At 38.4% G+C, this 19188-nt stretch overlaps 2 protein-coding genes across 2 annotated transcripts; both read right to left on the bottom strand.

Annotated features, from left to right (window-relative positions):
- Positions 1–1408: 1408 nt before the first annotated feature.
- On the bottom strand, positions 1409–10504 carry gpr63 (G protein-coupled receptor 63). The gene is made up of 2 exons (XM_042503651.1): positions 10034–10504; positions 1409–3392 (listed from the first exon to the last, which is right to left on the bottom strand). Exon 2 carries the CDS (start codon positions 3275–3277, stop codon positions 2060–2062), a length of 1218 nt encoding a protein of 405 aa, XP_042359585.1. The 5' UTR covers positions 3278–3392; positions 10034–10504; the 3' UTR covers positions 1409–2059.
- A 1819-nt stretch (positions 10505–12323) lies between these two features.
- On the bottom strand, positions 12324–16693 carry ndufaf4 (NADH:ubiquinone oxidoreductase complex assembly factor 4). The gene is made up of 3 exons (XM_042503523.1): positions 16509–16693; positions 16256–16347; positions 12324–14278 (listed from the first exon to the last, which is right to left on the bottom strand). The coding sequence occupies exons 1-3, from the start codon at positions 16642–16644 to the stop codon at positions 13973–13975; spliced, it is 534 nt and encodes a 177-aa protein (XP_042359457.1). The 5' UTR covers positions 16645–16693; the 3' UTR covers positions 12324–13972.
- Between the last annotated feature and the right edge of the window lie 2495 nt (positions 16694–19188).

Raw genomic sequence — 19188 nt, 5'->3', positions numbered from 1 at the left:
TGGCAACAAAACCGGGTATTTTTAGTCAAATCATGTTTATTTCCCTAAATCTAACTAAGCAGTTTTTGTGCTTAAACCAAACACGCTAACCATAGTGTTGTCAAAACATAGAACAGAAAAATTAAATGTGACGACGGGTTATGTTTCAACATACAGTATATGCCACATAGAAGACTGACAAATTTAACATTTCAAACATACAAATGTAGCATATCCCTGGTTTGCAGAAATGTACAATGCCAACATTTATACTGGCAGCTGGGTTGCAGTTTTTTATTTTATTTGAGCAAAAAACTTGTATGGTTGGTTCTGTTTAGACAACAATTAACATTAAATAATGTTGGTATTAAAAATAAAACATACTTCTAAAGCTGTTGTTGGTGGAGATGAGTGTCTCTGCCTCTTCTGTAAAAAGTGTTTTTTTTTTCTGTATGCTTATTTATCTACAATACCTAAATCAAAGACAAGTGTACCTGTTGTTAAGTCGGTCTGCTATTTGAGACTGAGACACCTCAGCCAACACAGCCTTCCTTCACTTGGTACTTCTTTATATACGATGACCTGAAAAATCTCCAAACACTCGAGGTCAACTGGACTTTCAGTGTAGATACAAGCTCAACATCTGCATCAGAATTCAAGTCTTAAACATATAAACTAACTTTCTAAATGACCTGCTGCCAACTAGAACTCAAATTATATAAAGCATGGTACTTTCGGTACAGCCACTATGTTTTTCCCCTTCAAAATGGGAAGCAAATGCTTATTACAGCTGATCACAATGAGAGAAATGAAAATTGAAGGTTTTAACAGTGATAAAGCCTAACTGATTGGATGCAAAAACATCTTACACACGATGAGTCCAGTTGCCTTGACTTATTTGATATCCCATACCCCGACTGCTGACAAACCTCAGAGCAACTGATAAGTCAGCCAGACATCAGCACTGCATTAAAACACTGCAGGGGCTTCAATGCACAGGAAATACCACCACATCGTGCAAAAAGTATACCTCAACTCAACTCTTCCAATGTCGTCTAGCAATGCACAGGCGAAATCAAGTATGTCACACACTCTGGTAGATTATTCTGTTACGAGAGCAATTTACCATTTACCTCACAGTTGCCAACATAGAGGAAAAAAACTATGGATAAATAAAATTTCCAGAGTAGGGCTAGGTACTTAACTTAAATGCCTTTTAGTACAGACTATACTGTGACTGCCGTACCTTTCTGTCAAGTACCAACAGCTGACACTGAATGACTGGTCAGCCGCCCCAAAAAAATGTAATTTAGAATATCAAAAACATACCAATATACATCATCATTTTGCCAATTTAATGTTGTATTTTACTAACATTTGAGAAATTTGGCTTCTTTTATGAAAAATATTTAAAAAAGGGATGGTAAGAAATCATGTTTATATTCCTAAAGTAAGGTGTCGAGAACATACTTGTTTAGCACTGAAACTCATGTAATGTATCTGTTCATTTTAAACAATAGTGTCGTCAAAAATATTAATTTAGCAATATTGATTCTGCGTATTTGTAGCAGTCCCAAGAACCCAAGAAAAGTTGTTGTTGTCATACCCTAAGTATACTTAACTTATTATTGAAAGATTTATTTGGATGCCCTAAATTTGAATTTTTCTCCTTATGGTGTAAAGAAAGGCATCAAATGGATATTTTTTAAGGAATTTTATAAAAGTTAGAAACTCCAGTAAACTATAAGCAATACAGAGCCCTATTCCAGTTGTTAAATAAGTTATAAAATCCTATCTCATGATATAATTTACTGTGATGCACAGGTGTTTTGTACTGCTGAGCCTTTAAACTCATAGATGTTTAACACAAAGTGGACTTCCTGGTTTACATTTCATTTTTTCACTGGTAACTGTAGCAACACACCCCCGCCACTGCAGCCCCTTTTCTTTTTTTAATGCAGTGCTGTTTTCGTTCTGCCAAGAGAAGTGCACCATCAGACAACCAAGCAGACCCAGAACTGCAAGGTACATTATGTGAAGATGTGTTTCTAACAGTGTTGAAGTGTCTGAGACTTTTACTTCAGACCACAGAGCGATGCTCTCCACACACATACACCGCACTTGGCTGTATGCGCCTCTTAGTGTTGCCTGGCAGCTGAGGAAGAAACTTGAAGTACTTGGGCATCAGATCAAGGCAGGCGTCGCGGAACTTCTTGATCCGCCAGTAGTAAATGAGAGGGTTGAGGGCTGACTTGAGGTAGCACAACCACAGGACCCACGTGCTGATTTGAAAAAAGCTGTCTTTGTGGTAGAAGCCGTCGCTGAAGGTAGCTACCAGACTGTAGGCAGTGAAGGGTGCCCAGCACACTGTAAACACAGAGAAGAGGATGAGGATGGTGGTGAAGGCACGGGTCTTGAAGCTCATGTCTATGTTCATTTGAAAGGGCCTCTGAAGGCTCAGCAGGCCCAGTTTGCTGGCCTGGCTCAGACAGATGCTGTCTGGGTGGCTATGGATGCGGATGGCATTGTGACGAATGGTGTTCAGGATCCCCATAAATGTGTACAGCATGACCATGAAAGGTAGGAAGAAGAAGACTAGCAATAGTATCAATACATAGGTGTGGTATCCAGGCTCAACGCTGTAGCCAAATACGCACTGAGGGGCCCTAGGAGGGATCTGGAGGGGAGGGGAACCAACAGCCAAGGGAAAAGAAAAAATGAAAGAGAGTCCCCACGTGACCACAATGAGCACTTTAGCTCTTTGTGGGCTCAGCTTATCTTGCTTCTGGACGATGATAAGAAAGCGGTCTATGCTTATTATAAGCAGTATAGCCACACCCTCCATCACAAAGAACCAAAAGAGCATGGCCGAAACACGACAGAAAACGTCTCCGAAAATCCAGTGGGTGGTCACGACAGTAACCAGAGCGAAGGGCATGTTCAGGATGGCCAGCATCATATCTGCAAAAGCAAGGCTCGCCAACAGGATGTTGATGGCTGAGCGCATGGCTGATCTCTGGTAGACCATCAGGCACACCACTACATTTCCCAGAAGAGCGAGAAGAAGGATGGCGACCATGACGAAGCAGAAGAAGATCTGCAGAGGTAGGCTGACGCCTTGCGGGCTGTCTGGGGCCTCAGCTGTCGGCGTAACCGGCTCTGAGGGCGACCGGGAGCCCATGGAGATGTTCTCCATCGACGGCCTCTCGGAAAGGTTCAGCAGCCCCGTAACGAGGCAGCAGAGACTGGCGTTAATGTCCCCTGCCACTGGAAGGGGAACTGTAGTGGAGTGAACCATTCTTCCCCAGGGTGAACAGGCATCGTTGCTGGTGAGCTCACGCTGAACATGATGCCACAAGTGCAGATGCTCCAAGCTCGACGCGACATGGCAGCGTCTTCATGGTTGCCAGAACCTAAAATGTACACAAAAATGTAATGAATTCCAAGTAAATCAAAACGGGCACCTTAAACTCAGACTACCCTCCACAGTGGGCACCAAAGATAGGTCTCACCACTTCAGTATCTGACCAAATGTCTCCTCTTCTGTTCCTGAAATATGGCTTTGAGTAATGGCCAGAAAGCTGTTTTTTTTTTTTTTGCTGAACATCGTTGATGTCACAGTAAAGTTGACCTCAGACTTTTTGGAAATGTCATCATCATTTTATCCTATTAGACATCTGTGTGAAATTCTGGAATTTAGCGTACAAATGGTTGAGTTATGGCCAATAACACAGTACGTAAGGTAACAGTGATCTGGACCTTTGACCACAAAATTCTTATCAGTTCATCATTGAGTCCACGTGGGTGTTTGTGCCAAATATAAGGAAATTCTCGCAATGCTTTCTTGTGTTCATGAGAATTAGATTGGTCAGATCACAGTGACCTTGACCTTTGACTTTTGACTACCAAAAGTTCATCCTTGACTCCATATTTATATTTTATTATATTCAATACTTTTTGGGCATTTTTTCACCTTTATTGACAGGACAGCTATAGACAGACAGGAAATGTGGATGACAAGAAAAAGGAATGACATGCAGCAAAGGGGCGCAGGTTGGAATCGAACCCCTGCTGCTGTAGAGACTTCAGCCTATATTGGCCACACACAGTTCTTAAGATCACATGCGAGTGAGAGTCTTCAAAGTGAGAGTCTGTGCAAAATTTGAAAAAAAATGAAAAAATGACAAAATTTGGACAGATGGACAGATGGAGAACCTGAAAACATAATACCTCCTGTCTCGGCTGTTGCTGGCGTGGAGGCATAAAAGTGATTTCCATAGAATTTCCCATGGAGTAGTAATGACAGTAAGCCTGTAATCCATTCAGGGTTCTATGCCTGCATCTTCCCAATTAATTCACACCACCGTGATCACTCTTTAACCTGCAGAGTCTACCAGAAGGAGACAAATTATTCATACTGAAACTAAAAGCAGTATTTGGATGCGAACATAGTTTCAAGGTGTTTGGATTTGCATTACAGCAATTTCCAGCTGATTTATATGCAAACTACTTTCCTTCCTATAACAGAGGCCAATCAAAATTTGTTCAACTTCCAATTTTGTACGACTCACTGCATGACGGATTCAATTACAATGTTGTGATTAAAAATAAAATGAACCGTGGAACTTGCACACCAAAGTCTTCCTTCCTTTCTGCCGAATTCTCCACGAACCCTACATCAGAAAATGTGTGTCGGCTGATATTTTATGACCTTAAAAGTTATACCATGCAGGATTTTCCTACACAAAACAATGTATAGACTCATAGAAAAGTATTCTCTCTCAGCTGTCTCCCTGCACTCAGCCTGTATTTTCTTATTTTGCTGTGTTCTGGATGTTCCTACACACAGTCCTCACCCGAGGCCGGGACTTTATAAAAAGGTGTCGATTAGGTGCTAGACTGTCAATAGCATGCATCCAAGAGGAGATAATGAAAATCTAGGACAAAGCAAGGCCAAATGCTGAGCGAACAAAGCTGGAGTTGGCTTTCACTTTTACTGGCAATACCGTTTATAAACAGCAGCTAGCAATTCCTGCAAAGTATGTCTTTAAATAAAGTTAATCTAAGATTTGGAAATTAATTTAAATGCTACAGTAATGCTAAGAAATAGTTCAACATTGTTGGATACTTTGTAATTGAGTGAGAGTGATAACAATTAGTCCAATCTTATGTCTGTGAACACAAAGATGAACCACAATAAATCATTTTAGAGGGAATTTGTGCAGTGGAACTATTTCTTGGCAAACAACAGCCAGGTCCAACGTCTGTGCATCGCTTCTTGTCATCACTGTGAGGTTGCCAGTTTTGCTACCATGGCGCCTGAACAGAGACCTAATGAGAACCTGTGTTCCCTAGCTATATTGACCCAGAACAGAAATGCTGGTCGGATGAAGACACTGCAGTTCATCAAGAAATAATAACATTCCTGTTTATGTAAATTACTGAGGTACAATGTGATCTTTCGAGGTGTTGGTAACATATTTTTTTACAGCTGAGTATCATTACTCAATGCCTCAAGGTATCGACGCCCAGTACCAACTAGTACTGAAACTTCTCCAGTCAAACTATTCAATACATTTTGTACCAAGATCTAAAAAAAAAAATTAGCATTTTATAGTTCTGTCAGCATTTTGTGATTTTAGATACAACTAGGGCTTGGTACTAGCCCTCAATACCTTTAATGAGGATCACAATGGAAATACCTCAGTGCCAAGTAGTATCAAATATAAATATTATAAATAATAAGTATAAATATTTGATCCTGTTCAAACCTAGATCTGAAAAAAAAGTATTCGTATGGATTTGTTTGCAGCCAGTCCCATGTCCACTAACGCAGGAGCTACAACCCATACAATCTGTGGTGTGGTGACGTCGAGAGGGGTGTATTTCATGGAATTGGAAATTCCAATGGGAATTATGGGTGCCGAGATGCCACCAAAAAGGTAACAAATGAAGAATTCTATTGGTAACAGTATAATTTAAGGGCATTTGTCCTGGTGCTGGGATCATAATTTAAACAATACCCAACTAAACTAGGGCTGGGTATTAGTACTTGATACGTAAGATGTCTACCAAAGTAATCTAGTAAGAGTAGTATTAAACTTCTATGGTCAAACAGCACCTGCTGATCATTTTCTCATTTCTCATTGCTCTTTCTCCCTCCTCCGTTCCAGTCTTTATACAAAGCCAGGCTAACCTTGCCCTGGCAACAGCTCTGTGCTAAACACCCAGATATGACAGTGCTATAAATCTCCATCTCAGAAAGAAAGAGAATAGTGTTTTTTTTTCCCAAAATGCAAACAAACCCTGTTAAAGTGCTTTTTTTTAAACGGTTGCCAGTAACCACCAGCCAGTGTTCAACTGGGGACAAATCAAATACTGCAATAAAAGGCCCTTATCACTTGTATAAACATTGGACGCTGTTATGTCAGACTGCCTGGTATCATTTACAATGGCTAAGCCGCAAGTGTGCTAACGAAAAGAGTCAGTTTGTAAAAAGTAAATTATTCGTTTGCACATAAACTAAGGTTTTTTTCATTCATTTGTAGTCCCGTGCGGGTGTAAACATCAAGCAATTACAGGCAATTACAATGAGAACAGTGCAAGCCTGCCTTTTATGTATCCACATTAAGTTGCTGCATTGATACTGAATATGTGGCCATTCAGCAGAAAGCGTTATCTTATGACAGCAAGACAGTCACAAGAGAAAAGGCTGTAGTACCTTAAAGTAGTAGTTAAACAGGCTTGCGGCAGTGAAGCCGGGAATACTTTGCTTTATTCATATGATGATGACAAGGGCATTATCTGCTGCAATTACCCACCGCTCCATCACAATGAAGACCTGGTGAATGAGGGTGAACAAGAAAGTGATTCAATTTTGGCCTACTTCCTGCTACAATTCACCTCCCAACAATACACAGCATATTTTCTAAAAGGATCTTGTGGATCACAATGCTCAACATCTGCTGCAGCAGTCTACCTCTACAAAGGAAGGTAATATATCATCTCTTTCCCTTCCTTTAGGAGTGTACTGACCTAAAATGTTAAAATAGCCACTTCAGCCTCAAAGCAATCAAGTAAACCTGCAGTAAAAAAACGGATGATCAGGTGCTTGACGTTCATCTAAAAGATATAGAAGTTGTTCAAATATTGTATGTGGCAATTACGTAACGGAGCATTGCAGCGAGTGTGCGCTGAGAGCTTTTCAGCCACATCTTGTTACCTTGAATTGCAAAAGTACAATCAGCAGACAAAAGGTGTGCTGGAAACCTGCCTTGTAAGTCTAAAGTGGTAAGACTTACTAGTTTATGTCAATAACAACCTCTCAGATTATACATTATTATACATTATTATTATGGAAGCAAATAAAGGTCGAGATGAATGGAATTTATAAACAACTACATACCTAATTGTGAATCTAGGAAGACCCCTTTTTTTCACAATTTAATGTATTTCATGAAAAGAAAAGAAAGTCTTGTTTGTCTCTGCCTTAACAATGAACTAGATTACTGATGTTCTGTTGACTAATGCAAAACAGGCAAAACTAAGAGACTGAGCAAAATATCAAATTTAATGCCTTAACCTTTGATACCCGTGCCAACTGGCTTGATGTATCTCAAAAATATAAATAAAAGGCAATGTAGAATGACCCAAAAATTAGCAAAAAAATTGCATAGAATTTGTGAAAAAAGATTATAAGAAAATGACTTGAAGAAAAAGAAAGTAAAATGAAGAAGAAAAAAAAACAAATAAGATAACAGATAATAACAAATAATAATAATTCAGTAAATAATGTTAAATATATTATTATAAATATAGTTTTTGGACATTTTTTTGGACCCCTAGCTTCTCAGAAAAAGATTTTCCAAATCAACTAATATCTTGCGATTTGAGGAGCAGTTCTTGGAAAGTCGCCCGTTGCCTTTTTTCCCGTGTTTTTTTTTTTTTTTTTAAAGGTTTTAGTAGTTGGGAACATGTGGGAAAGCAGGACAAGAAAAATAATGTCAATCGAGGTTTCAAAGGGTTAAAGAAAGGTTAGCTATTCACTCCAGCGAGGCAAGTGAGGCCCTGCGAATGAACAGAATAACGTCATCCCTACAGTCTGGTTTAAGACAGGCTTTATCCATTGTGTTGGAATTTATTTCAACGAATTGCATTAGAATTGCATGTTAGATCAGATTCCTTCACAGATCTTTTTCTCTCAAAGAGTGACAGCCCTTGACTGAATATTTAAAGTTTTACTCATTTAAAATAATACGTTTTCATTCAACTTAATATTTGAAATTGCGCTCTTGATTTTTGCTTTCAGATTTTTAATGAATCAAATATCACTTGAACATTTCAATTCTCTGCTTCACGTGGCTTTTTAGATAGCATCCTAATCATCAGAATAATGTACATTTTCTGCAAACCACAAATATTTTATTATGTAATGGAACATGTTGAACTTTACATTTCAAAAATGCTGTGGTTAACATGTGGCTAGGCTTAGGCACAAAGCCCACTTCCTTCTGGTTAGGAAAACATCATGTTTTGGCTAAAAATGCCCAGTTTTGGGGGCGCAGCCCCCCTATAAGAGCAGTGATGTCTCTGTTTAATCAACTGCTTTTCGTGGCAACTAAAACAGCCGCAAAAAAACAACCCCAAAACATCAACACCAGCGTGGCCTAAAAGTTGCTGGCAATGCAGCCACTGGTCACTTAAAAAAACACTCACATCTGGGAAAAATAAACAAACACTGGAAACACATTAACAAACTATCTTTATAAAATCCAAATTTGGGGACTAAAAAGTTGGAACAAAATGGTGATGGGTCTCTAAAAACACACATCTGGGGGCTAAAGGCCACAAAAAATACAGCCACAAGATGCTTAAATGTACCCACATTTGGGAGCTAAAAAAGCTGTTGCTACAACAAGCTGTTTTGTTGTTTGCTTGTCCGGAAAAGTGGCCTGCAGCATCCCCTCCACCTCCTCATTAAAAAAGGCGGCTCATATTTTACATCACTTTAGAAACATTGACACGATAAGTGGGAAACGTGCAAATGCAACATATTCATGGTGTGCAGAAATGTACAATACCAACATTTTCTTCTGGCAACTTGGACCAAAAATCATCAAATGAATTTGAGCTACTTTTTTCCCGCGAATACTAAACACTCAAAGTACTGAATTTCTGTTAAGATTTACTTAAAGCCGCGTTTTTCCGACTGCAAAACTGCAAAACATTCTGGAAATTTCAAACCAGGTAAATTTAGGGAGAAGATTTTTAAAGTAAATTAAACTTTGAATTTGGTATATAGATGCTATAAGATTCTGATTATAAGATGTGGCAATTAAATGATATTTTGGATAAAACAAGTAACGTAAAACTCCATGTAGGGAAATTTGTTATAAATTGTTATCATTACATTTATTTTGTTGTAATTTGCGTTTGCGCCAAGCTTGGCATTTGTTTGCTTTTTGTACTAAGTTTGGTTTGTATTGTTATTCATAAAACATATAAATCAGTGCATTTTTTTCTGCGTGTAAGAGATTGTCCAGCAAGCGGCCATTTGTTAGACTCATGATGGTGGTGTCACAAGGGGAGAGTTTCAGATTGTATTATATTCACAAGGCAAATCGCACCGAAACATTTCCAACAACTGATCTGTGAGAAAAACTCAAAGCTGTCTGCAAAATTGACTCAGATGTTGGGAAAATCAATGCACCTCATCCACACCAGGGCTTTCACTTCATCGACCTCCAATCAGAGCAATTCAGGCTAACCCCAGCAGCCCGCTGCTCGCCGTTTACAATGAGTGCAATCGCGTATTTTGAAGCGATTCAGGAATTTATACAGCCTCCGCTGTTCCGTTGTTATGCCACCAAAATGGTTGAGACGACAAACAGTGATTCATGGAGAGAGTCCATGGAGAGTTGCATCTCTATGGAGGACGAGAGCAGTGGGTGTTTGTAGCAGAGAGACAACATTTACGCCTTAATTTCGGGATTTAGCCAACACATGTGATGAATAATATATCATTATGTTGTTGACAGACACTGTCTGGTATTACCTGCTTCATTCTCCCATGTTGAAGCTCAGCAGCGGTGAAGTGATCAGCTCAGACCTCCAAATGGTGCATCTCGCCGCCCAAAACGCTTTCTCCTCCGCGCAGAAGACAACACTTTTAACAGCTTTCTGCCAAACGAGTAAGCAAGAGGTGCTTTTTGGGGGGGAAAAAAATATAGGCCCTTTGGCCGTGTTCTTGTTTTTTAGCAAACAGTGCGACAGCCTGTGATGAACGTTTACCTACACAACTGGAGTTCAGAGTAAAATCCGCATTTGGTCAGTCTCGCTTTGTTTGCAGAGGCGCACGAGCGACACCGCATTGACTATCCACGTTTTTATCGCGCGAGGACGTGCGACGCTTCTTTTTTCATCCTTTTTCTTTCATACAGATGTGAGATGTTCGCGGCCCCTCCTCCGGCACCGAGAGTATCAGGCTATGTACTGTATGTAGCCCGAATTATCACCACACTGTTAACAAACTACACTGTCTGCTACATGCGGAAAGACACCGGGAGTAAACAAACACCACTTCCTGTCTGAACTTCCAAAATAAGAAAGCGATATGGTACAACATTTATGTGTAAAATTGCTCTCAAAAAACGTAAATTTGCAATTTCTGCAATTTTTTAAGGCTATAATGTCATTTAAAAAGGTACTAGATATACTTTTACAAGGGCAAGAAACAGGAAAGCAGCCTACTGAAAAGTTGGGATTTAAAGGTCTTGTGTGTTGAATTTAGTGGCATCTAGTGGTGCAGATGCAGAACTGACACTTCCCGCCGTATGCCAGGCATATATGTTAAATGTAATAGATAAATATTTCATTAAATGTTTAATACTCTCCATAGGAATCAGGCTACATATCAGTGTTGAAAAGGGTTTAGCAACATAATGTAGAAAGATTTGTTTCTAATTATTGAAAATGTAGTATATGTATATCATAGGTATCATAGGTATGCATTAGCATTGTGTGTGTGTATATATATATATATATGTTTGTAAAATTCTTGCTACAGTCCTAGCGTGAATCGTTGGCAACGTAATGGTTACTTAAATTAAAGCATTAAGTAGAGTTAAGTATTAGAGTACAAAAACGTCTTCTCAGAGTAACAGTTGCATATGTTCAAAACGAAAGGGACAGTGTAGCAAGGATTTAATACTTCTGACGAAAAGTGCCATTAAAGACTAGACTGGATTATTATCATCATCATCATCATCATCATCATTATTATTATTATTATCTCTTAGAGTGAGAGTGAACATAATTTAGGTTAAATACACTGAAAAAAATAAAACTAAAAATGTACAGCAGAAAGGAGTTCAATCACACTTAAATACTTCTAGCTTTTATTTTTAGAAGTTCTCAACACACACACAACACATTTTTTAAATTATTTGTATCTTTGTTTGTAATTATCTATACGCTGTAGTTTCAGCTTAATTTTGTATTATATGAACTGCCATGATTTCACTCGGCATGTAATTCAGCATTCAAAGCAGTCTTATTTTGAAGACACAGCAGCACAGCTTCCGGTAGCGTTCGTGCCCTCAATAGTTACATTAACGCACTATTGCATGCAGTGATAATTGACACTCACAGAAGCCAGTTGCATGGGCAGAAGTGGACTTTTTTTTATAGTAACGCCCCATTTTTGGCGTCGTCCAATAGAAATATCAAACTATTGAAAATGGGCGCGGCCTGAGTGGTGGAAGTGATTTTTTTGGGCACGTGCGGGTGTGTGTGGTGGGTGGTAGGATGACAAACGGAGGCTGTTACAGCAGAAGTAAGCTGAGTGTTATCAACATTTCAGTTACTGTGTTGACAGTGCGGCTGAGCTCCGACAATTATTGTAATAAGACTTCAAAACTGCACTGACGGTTAGCGGTTACAGCGCAGAAATACGTGGGACTTAACTGCAGTGAAGCTGAGATGTATTGCTAATTCATAACCACTTAAATTAGGGTGAAACACTTGAAATAAACAAATCTTTTATTGTCAAAAGTGTGCGCATTTGCAGCGAATTAGTGCAGTTTCTGACGTCCTAAGGTATACTACATGCTGTTGATACACATTACCTCCTAAGTATGTGTGTATGTTGACACCTGGATCAATCTTTTGTGTGTGCGTGTGTATGTGTGTGCTGCATTCAGATGCTTTCCCCTTGTATTTAAACTTCTGAAATATGAGAAAAGTCGTTTGAGTTCTTTAAAAAAATCGGAAAGGGGAAAAAAGAAAAAAACGGGAACAAAATTAAAGGCAAACTTGGCAACATGTCCTGCAAAAAAAAAAAAAGGCTAATTTTGGGGCCTTTTCGTGTTTAGTTACTTGCCCTCCCATGTTTTTGAAAAAAACAAAACAAAACAAGAAAACAAGAAAACAAAATCAAGTCAGCTCAGGTTTTAAAGGGTTAACTTAAAGTTCCTGCTATTCCAGCACTGGCTGCTATTTGAAACCAATAATAAAATCATTACCAAACATCCTCGTAAATGGCATGAAAACAGTACTATGGGATGCATTTCTTTCTGGCAGCGGTTTGAATGTATGTGTTGTTCTCAGAAACGTGCAGAGCCAATATTTATTTTGGCAACTAAGCTGAAATCTGCCATTGGAAGCCACAGTGGAGCAACAATAACGTCTGTGTCCGCCTTAAAAAGACGTCTCTGCTGGAATGTTGTGTGGGATGGACAGGATGGATGGACATAAACACCTTCCCTCCGCTGGATTCTCATAAATGCCTCGCAAGCGACAGTTTTTTTTTTAGTTTCGGACATACACTCACACACATGGCAAACACCAAAATATTAAAATGGACTGGATCAAACATTTGACAAACCTAACGGATAAACAGCATGCTGATGTTAACTGCTTCAGACAACTGAAATGAATGGCTATGCATTATGCAAAATACTGTTACTATACTGTTAATACAGAACATTTTGGGAAGTAAGCTTATTTTGTTTTGCAACAGTAGAGCTGGAGTTTGGATACAGTTAGCTTAGCTTAGCATAAAGACTTAACCCTCTGAAATCTGGATTGACATCAGTTTTCTAAAAAAAAACAATTCCAGTTCCCTCACATTCATAAAAATAAGATGGATGCAACCTTGTCCTTCGACCTTGAAAATCCAAGTGTACACTTGTGCCAAAACTAAAGAAACTCCCTCGAGGCGTTGTTAAGACATCACGTTCATGATAATGAGGCAGACGCAAAGTCACAATGACCTTGACCTTTGACAACCAGTCTAATCAGGTCATTGTTGAATCCAAATGAACGTTTGTGCCAAATCTGAAAAAAATCCCTTAAGGCGTTCTTGAGATATTGCGTTCACGACAAAGGGACTAACAGACTGGCGACCTAAAAACATAGCGCCTCCAGCCAAGGCATAAAAGAATTATTTTTGGAGGGGAAGTTCTGTGCTGGAATGATTTTTTCCTTACAGTCTTTATGCTAAGCTAGGCTAACCGCATCCTGGCTTCAGCTCCGTACTTAAAAAATCAACATTAGATTTTTTTTCTTGTCACACTCTCAAAAGGAAACTCATAAGTGAATTTTCCCAAATTGAACTGTTTCTTTAAACCAGGGTTTCTCAACCTTTTTTTGGACCTCTTGACAAATTAAAGATCCTTAAAACCTCATGAGAATTTGAGTATGAATAATGTTGTATTCTTTTAAATAAAGAGGAATCTTCCAATGGATTATAAAGACACAATTCTTACAATTAAACATTTTGCATTTATTTATTTTATTTTTTTCCTTTTTCTTTTTTTGCTATATATGTATCAATATATCGACCTCAGACATATCCCATAATTCCAGCCCACACTGGGTCCAAACCCCAAGCTTGAGAAACTCATCGGTTCCACTCCCAATTCAATGTCCTGACGTACATAAATAAATCAGGTCATATTTTGTCTAATGCCTACCATTTAACTACAGTCCAGTCCTAAGAAGCCTTAATCTGCTTGGCCTTTTCAGTCTTGGGTGGTATGATGTGAACCTGGAAGGGGACGAAGAATTCCATGAGAGCTTTTGTGTCTTTCAAGTCTAGAGAATATTCCTGAGCGATCTTTTCTGGCGTCCATGTCTGAGGCTGCCGCTGGTGGCTGCTCAGGGCCTTCAGGGCCTCAGCGATGGTCAGTTTGCCTTTAGGGACGTCTGTGAGCTCCACCAGGCCGTAAGCGTCACCCGGTAAACTGAACTTTAGCGGCCGCCGCGCTGCTTCTTCACCCGCGGGCACTTCCTGTGGTGCCTGTGGGAAGCAGAAATGAGTCTAAAATGTTGCAAACCCGTAGTGTGTTGTGTAGCATGACATTTCTCTATGACCAAAACAAGTCATCTCAAAAACTTTATTATCCATAAAAGTCGGATATTTGTGGTTCCTTCTAACCATTAGGTCAGGTTTAAGCCTTTAAAACCTGGGAAAATTGCCTTGATTTCTTTCAAAATCATGTGAAGGAAGCAAGGAGCAACTTAAAAAGAAATTACACAAAAAATTAGCAAGAAATTAGGGGAAAAAAGAAATAACCTGAAAATTAGCAACAAAAAAAAAAAGAAAAAAAACAGTAAAGTCAAAACACAATCGAGGAACTGACCTGAAAAAAAAAAGTGCTTAAAAATTCAAATAAGTCTGTAAAATAATTTTTAATGCGCAAATATGTTAACTGGAAAAACAGTTTATAGCATTCTGTATAATCTATTTTCAATTAGTCCTGTTTGATAATTGAAAAACCAATAAAAAAATGTTTAAAAAAAAAGAAAAGAAAAAATAAAGTTTCATGGACATTTTTCTAAAGCATTTTAAAAAAATCTTTCTAAATATACTACTTTTTTGTAATATGCGGAACATTTCACGCCAAGTTGCTTTGCCTTTTTACCCCCTATGTTTCTGAAAGAAATCAAAATGATTTGTTTGAGATTCAAAGGTTTACAAACTTGTGGAAGGTTTCTAAATGCAGCACAAGAGAACCAATGTCGATTCCAGGTTTCAAAGGGTTAAATACTGAGTGTGCCAAGCTTTAAGTAAAAGCTTTAAAGCTGCACTTAGCCAGTATTTTTAGATGCACAGAGGGTGAAAAAACAATTTGTAATGTGCTCATAGTGACAAATCCACAGAAAATTATCAGCCAACTTTGCACCTTTTAGCTCATTTCAGCTCCTTGTTTTGGTTTTCTGGCCGACAACTGAACTGTTTTGTTTCATTCTCAACGCTCTCACAATCCTTGTTTCTACCAGACCAGCTGTATCAGTTTTATAAGGTTATATTCCGTCAAATGACTGATTTGAAGCTTAATGTGGAGTTCTGCCCCAAAGTTATTATCACAGCTTTTAATAACATTGTTCGTTACTTATTGCCAAATGTGAGGGTACTGATGTGTTTGCCTCGTCTCTCTCTCTCACACTCACACACTCACACACACACACACACACAGTTAATATCAATGCCTTTAGTTCTAGCATATAGTCACTTTTTCTTTTTATCATTCAAAATGTTTGTCAGTAACCACTTACAGATACAATTAGTCATTATTTTTGACAAAGTATTTCAAAACTAATGAAGAGCTTTGTCAAAAGAATGAATTCTCAAAACAATGACAAAATATCTCAAAATAATTTCAAAGTATCTAAAAACTTTAAGTTATTACATCATAATGCGAAACTCACTCAAAACAAATATTGACCTATCTCGACATAACTACTTGATATGTTTAAAAAAAATTAGACGCTTTCCTTTAATAATAACTCTCAAAATCACAAGTTATATAAAAGTCATTATTTTGAGACACTAACTCATTATTTGGAGAGAGATATTCATTATGAATATGTCAATCTTTTTTTCTTTATCACATTGGCATGAATGGGCTTCCATACAATGGTGTGGCCTATATAATCATACAATTTATTGATCTGTTTACTTCTTACTAATGTAACGGCCATGTCTTGTTAAACTGCTCATCCCCCTCTTCCAATGTTTTTTCTTTCCTTTTTTTTTTTTCTTTTTTATAATCTTTTTGGAAGCTCAGGTAGTCGATGGGGGTACTCACATCGACACAAGTGAAAGAGGTGAGCGACGACACTACACGACACTACACATGACGATGTGCTTGATGTCACTGTAGCCTAATAATCAGACTTATATTGTGATCAGCCTTGGATGAAATCTAGAAAACACCGTCCATCATCATCCGAGTTGTTATCATTGTGTGCACAGTGAGTGTCCCAGCCTGACCTCTGCCGCTGCTGCCGGGTCCTTTGACTCCACATACACGGACTTGAGCAGGTTGAGCAGAGGGTCGTTCTTCTTGTTCACCGAGTCCGCCGCTGAAACACACAACATGCGCGTCAACAACACAGAGTCTGTCCTCCGCCGTCAGCCTGAAGCTTAACGAGCGACGCAACGTCTGAGGCTGGCCGATAAACCGGGCATGTCCCCGGAGGAGACAGAGACACATGTTAGCACCGCGGACGGGTCACGCACTCACCGTCAGAGACGTCGGCCGAGGGCGCGAGCTTGGTCTCGTGCCGGGGTGCAGCTCGCGGCTTTTCCTTGGTCAGTTCTCGGTGTACCCGGTTTTCTAGGTTGATGTTTCGGAACATACGCGCGACCCGCGCACCCATGTTTGACAAGTTACCAAACACTGCTTACAATAAAGGTTATTCAAACTGTCGACGGTGAGCGAGAAAGGTCATTTCACAAAAGAAAGGCGAACACAGAAATCAACAGCGACACCATGTTGTTGGAAGATTTAAAAAATTAAATACATAAATGGATAAAGGTTTTATGTGTCTTGTTTAGAAATGTTAGAAATTATATATATATATATATATATATATATATAGGCATTTTTTGTGGGTTTTTTTCCTGTAATTTTTGGATCTTAATTTGTTAAATTACACACACACACACACACACATATTATCAATATGATTTGAGAAATTATTATTAAATTCCATCACACGGTTTTCAAATTTAAATATTTGTATGCTATAAAATTAGTATTGTTTAAATTTCAATATTAAGAATTCAGTGGCTGCTATAATTCTAATAATTATGTCTCTTATTTGCCTTCCTAATGCAATACTATTTTGTTTTTTGTTGGGTTTTTTTTTTTGTCTGAATTTCTTTGGATTTACTTGATTGTAGAGAAACTGTGATATTAAATAAATGGTATGAACATGTATTTAATTCAGATTTTAAAAGGATAATTACTTAAGAGGTACAAATGGAAACCTTTAAAGTAATACATGATTATTCCTTTGAGTGTTTGACAGTTTCAAAAAAGGATTGGACTTTGCACAGCCAGCAGATGTCAGCATTTCATATCCTAACATACTCATGATGACCCCATCATAAAAAAAAAAAAAAAACAAGAAAAAAAAAACATTTGGCCTCTTTGTGAGGTTCATGTTTTATCAGTACCGGTCTCAAACACAAACCAAACCTCTGCCTGTTTGTCACAATGAGGTTTGATGTGTTTGTGGGACAAAGTAAATAAATCAGCTATCATTTGCGCGCACCCCCCCCCCCCCCCCCCCCCCCCCCCCCCATGTGTTTAAACCAGCTGGACGGCAGAGGTCACTTTTTCTATAAGGGAAGCCATATGGAGCACATCTGGAAGTGATTATCTGCTCAATCATAACAAAACAACCCACAGCATTTTTGTGAGCAGAGGAATGGAAAGAAATTCTTTCATTTCACTCACTATGGTGTACTTCTGACTCCGGAGCTAGGAGAGCTGATGAAAGTCAACAAAAGGCCAGAGCCTCTCAGCCAATGATGCTTCTCAGTTACACCGGAGCTCTGCAGCAGCTTTATATTCTTTTTATACAAAAGAACAAAGGAAAAGTGCTGTGAGAGTGAAGTTTTATCACTGCTGACGATACACAGTCAAGATTCTCAATTGGTTCTTTGCACAGGGGTGTTTTTGATTACTGTTTGTCAACTTTATCTGGTCTTATTTACTGCTTGGATTTACTATGGATTCAGCAACACTTGAATAAGACAGCTCCGAGGCACGTTGATGCACGTGAGGCTTCCAGGGTGAGGAGGAGTCAAGTGTCTAGACTGTGTTGACTTATAGTGTTACAACAAATGTGCATCAGCATCGTCATTAAATAAAGAAAACCATGCACTCTTCAGAAATCCATCGCTGCTCATACAGGCTCAGTGAATTAGTCTGTCAGAAAATAGATTTTATACATTTGGATATCAAATTTTTTTATTCTGCCCTTTAAATCCTGATCAAATGGTTGGATATCTTTCTAAAACATGGGGAGAAGGTGAAGAGCAACAGGAGAAAAATGATCCAAAAAATAGCAAAAAATTAGAAAAAACTACGAGAAAATTACATAAAAATTAACAAAAAAGTAGCTCTTTCCTTCCTCTAGCCATTAGTCCAGGTTTAACCTTTTTAAACCTAGGTAAATTGGCTTGATTTCTTCCAAATTCAAATAAATGACCTAAAAAAATAGCGAGAAATTTGTTTGTTTGTTTGTTTGTTTTTTAAAAAAAATGAAGATGAGCACAAAAAAAAAGTCGGAAAGTCAAAACAAAAACAAGGAAGTGACCTGGAAAAAAAAGCTTAAAATTTGAAATAATTCTGTACAACAATTTAAATATGTAAATATTTTTATATGTGTATATATATATATATATATATATATATATATATGAGGGGGTTAAAGGGACATCTCACCACATAATCAAAAAAATACATATTTCTCTTCTTTGCAAGCTCAGTGGTGCTAGGTAAGCTATCAGTCGATGCACACTTCCTTGTTTGTGGCGGTACAGTTGGCAGGTGTAATTTGGTAGAAGAAAATAGATCCTTCTGCAGTAAGGGGGAGCTTAGTATTTTACCCACATTTTTGAGTTCACACACTTGAAACATTCATTGAAACGACACACAGTGAAAGCATACCAATGCACGTAGTAATTTTATTTACAAATGGTAAAAAAAAAAACACGCCATAAAAATATATCTTGCTTTCACATATATACATTTAAATGCATTACTACGAACTATGTAGACAAGCCAAATGTCAAGTACAGATGTGGCGACTGTATCATAGTGGCGAACCTTGAGATCTTTGATACAAGGCAGGACCTCTGAATACGACAAAGGAAAAAAAACTTCACACAGACTAAAGCTCCACAGAAGC

The sequence above is a fragment of the Plectropomus leopardus genome, chromosome 16 (assembly GCF_008729295.1).
Source record: "Plectropomus leopardus isolate mb chromosome 16, YSFRI_Pleo_2.0, whole genome shotgun sequence".
Classification (NCBI taxonomy): domain Eukaryota; kingdom Metazoa; phylum Chordata; class Actinopteri; order Perciformes; family Serranidae; genus Plectropomus; species Plectropomus leopardus.
This window is presented reverse-complemented; position numbering and strand designations above follow the sequence as displayed.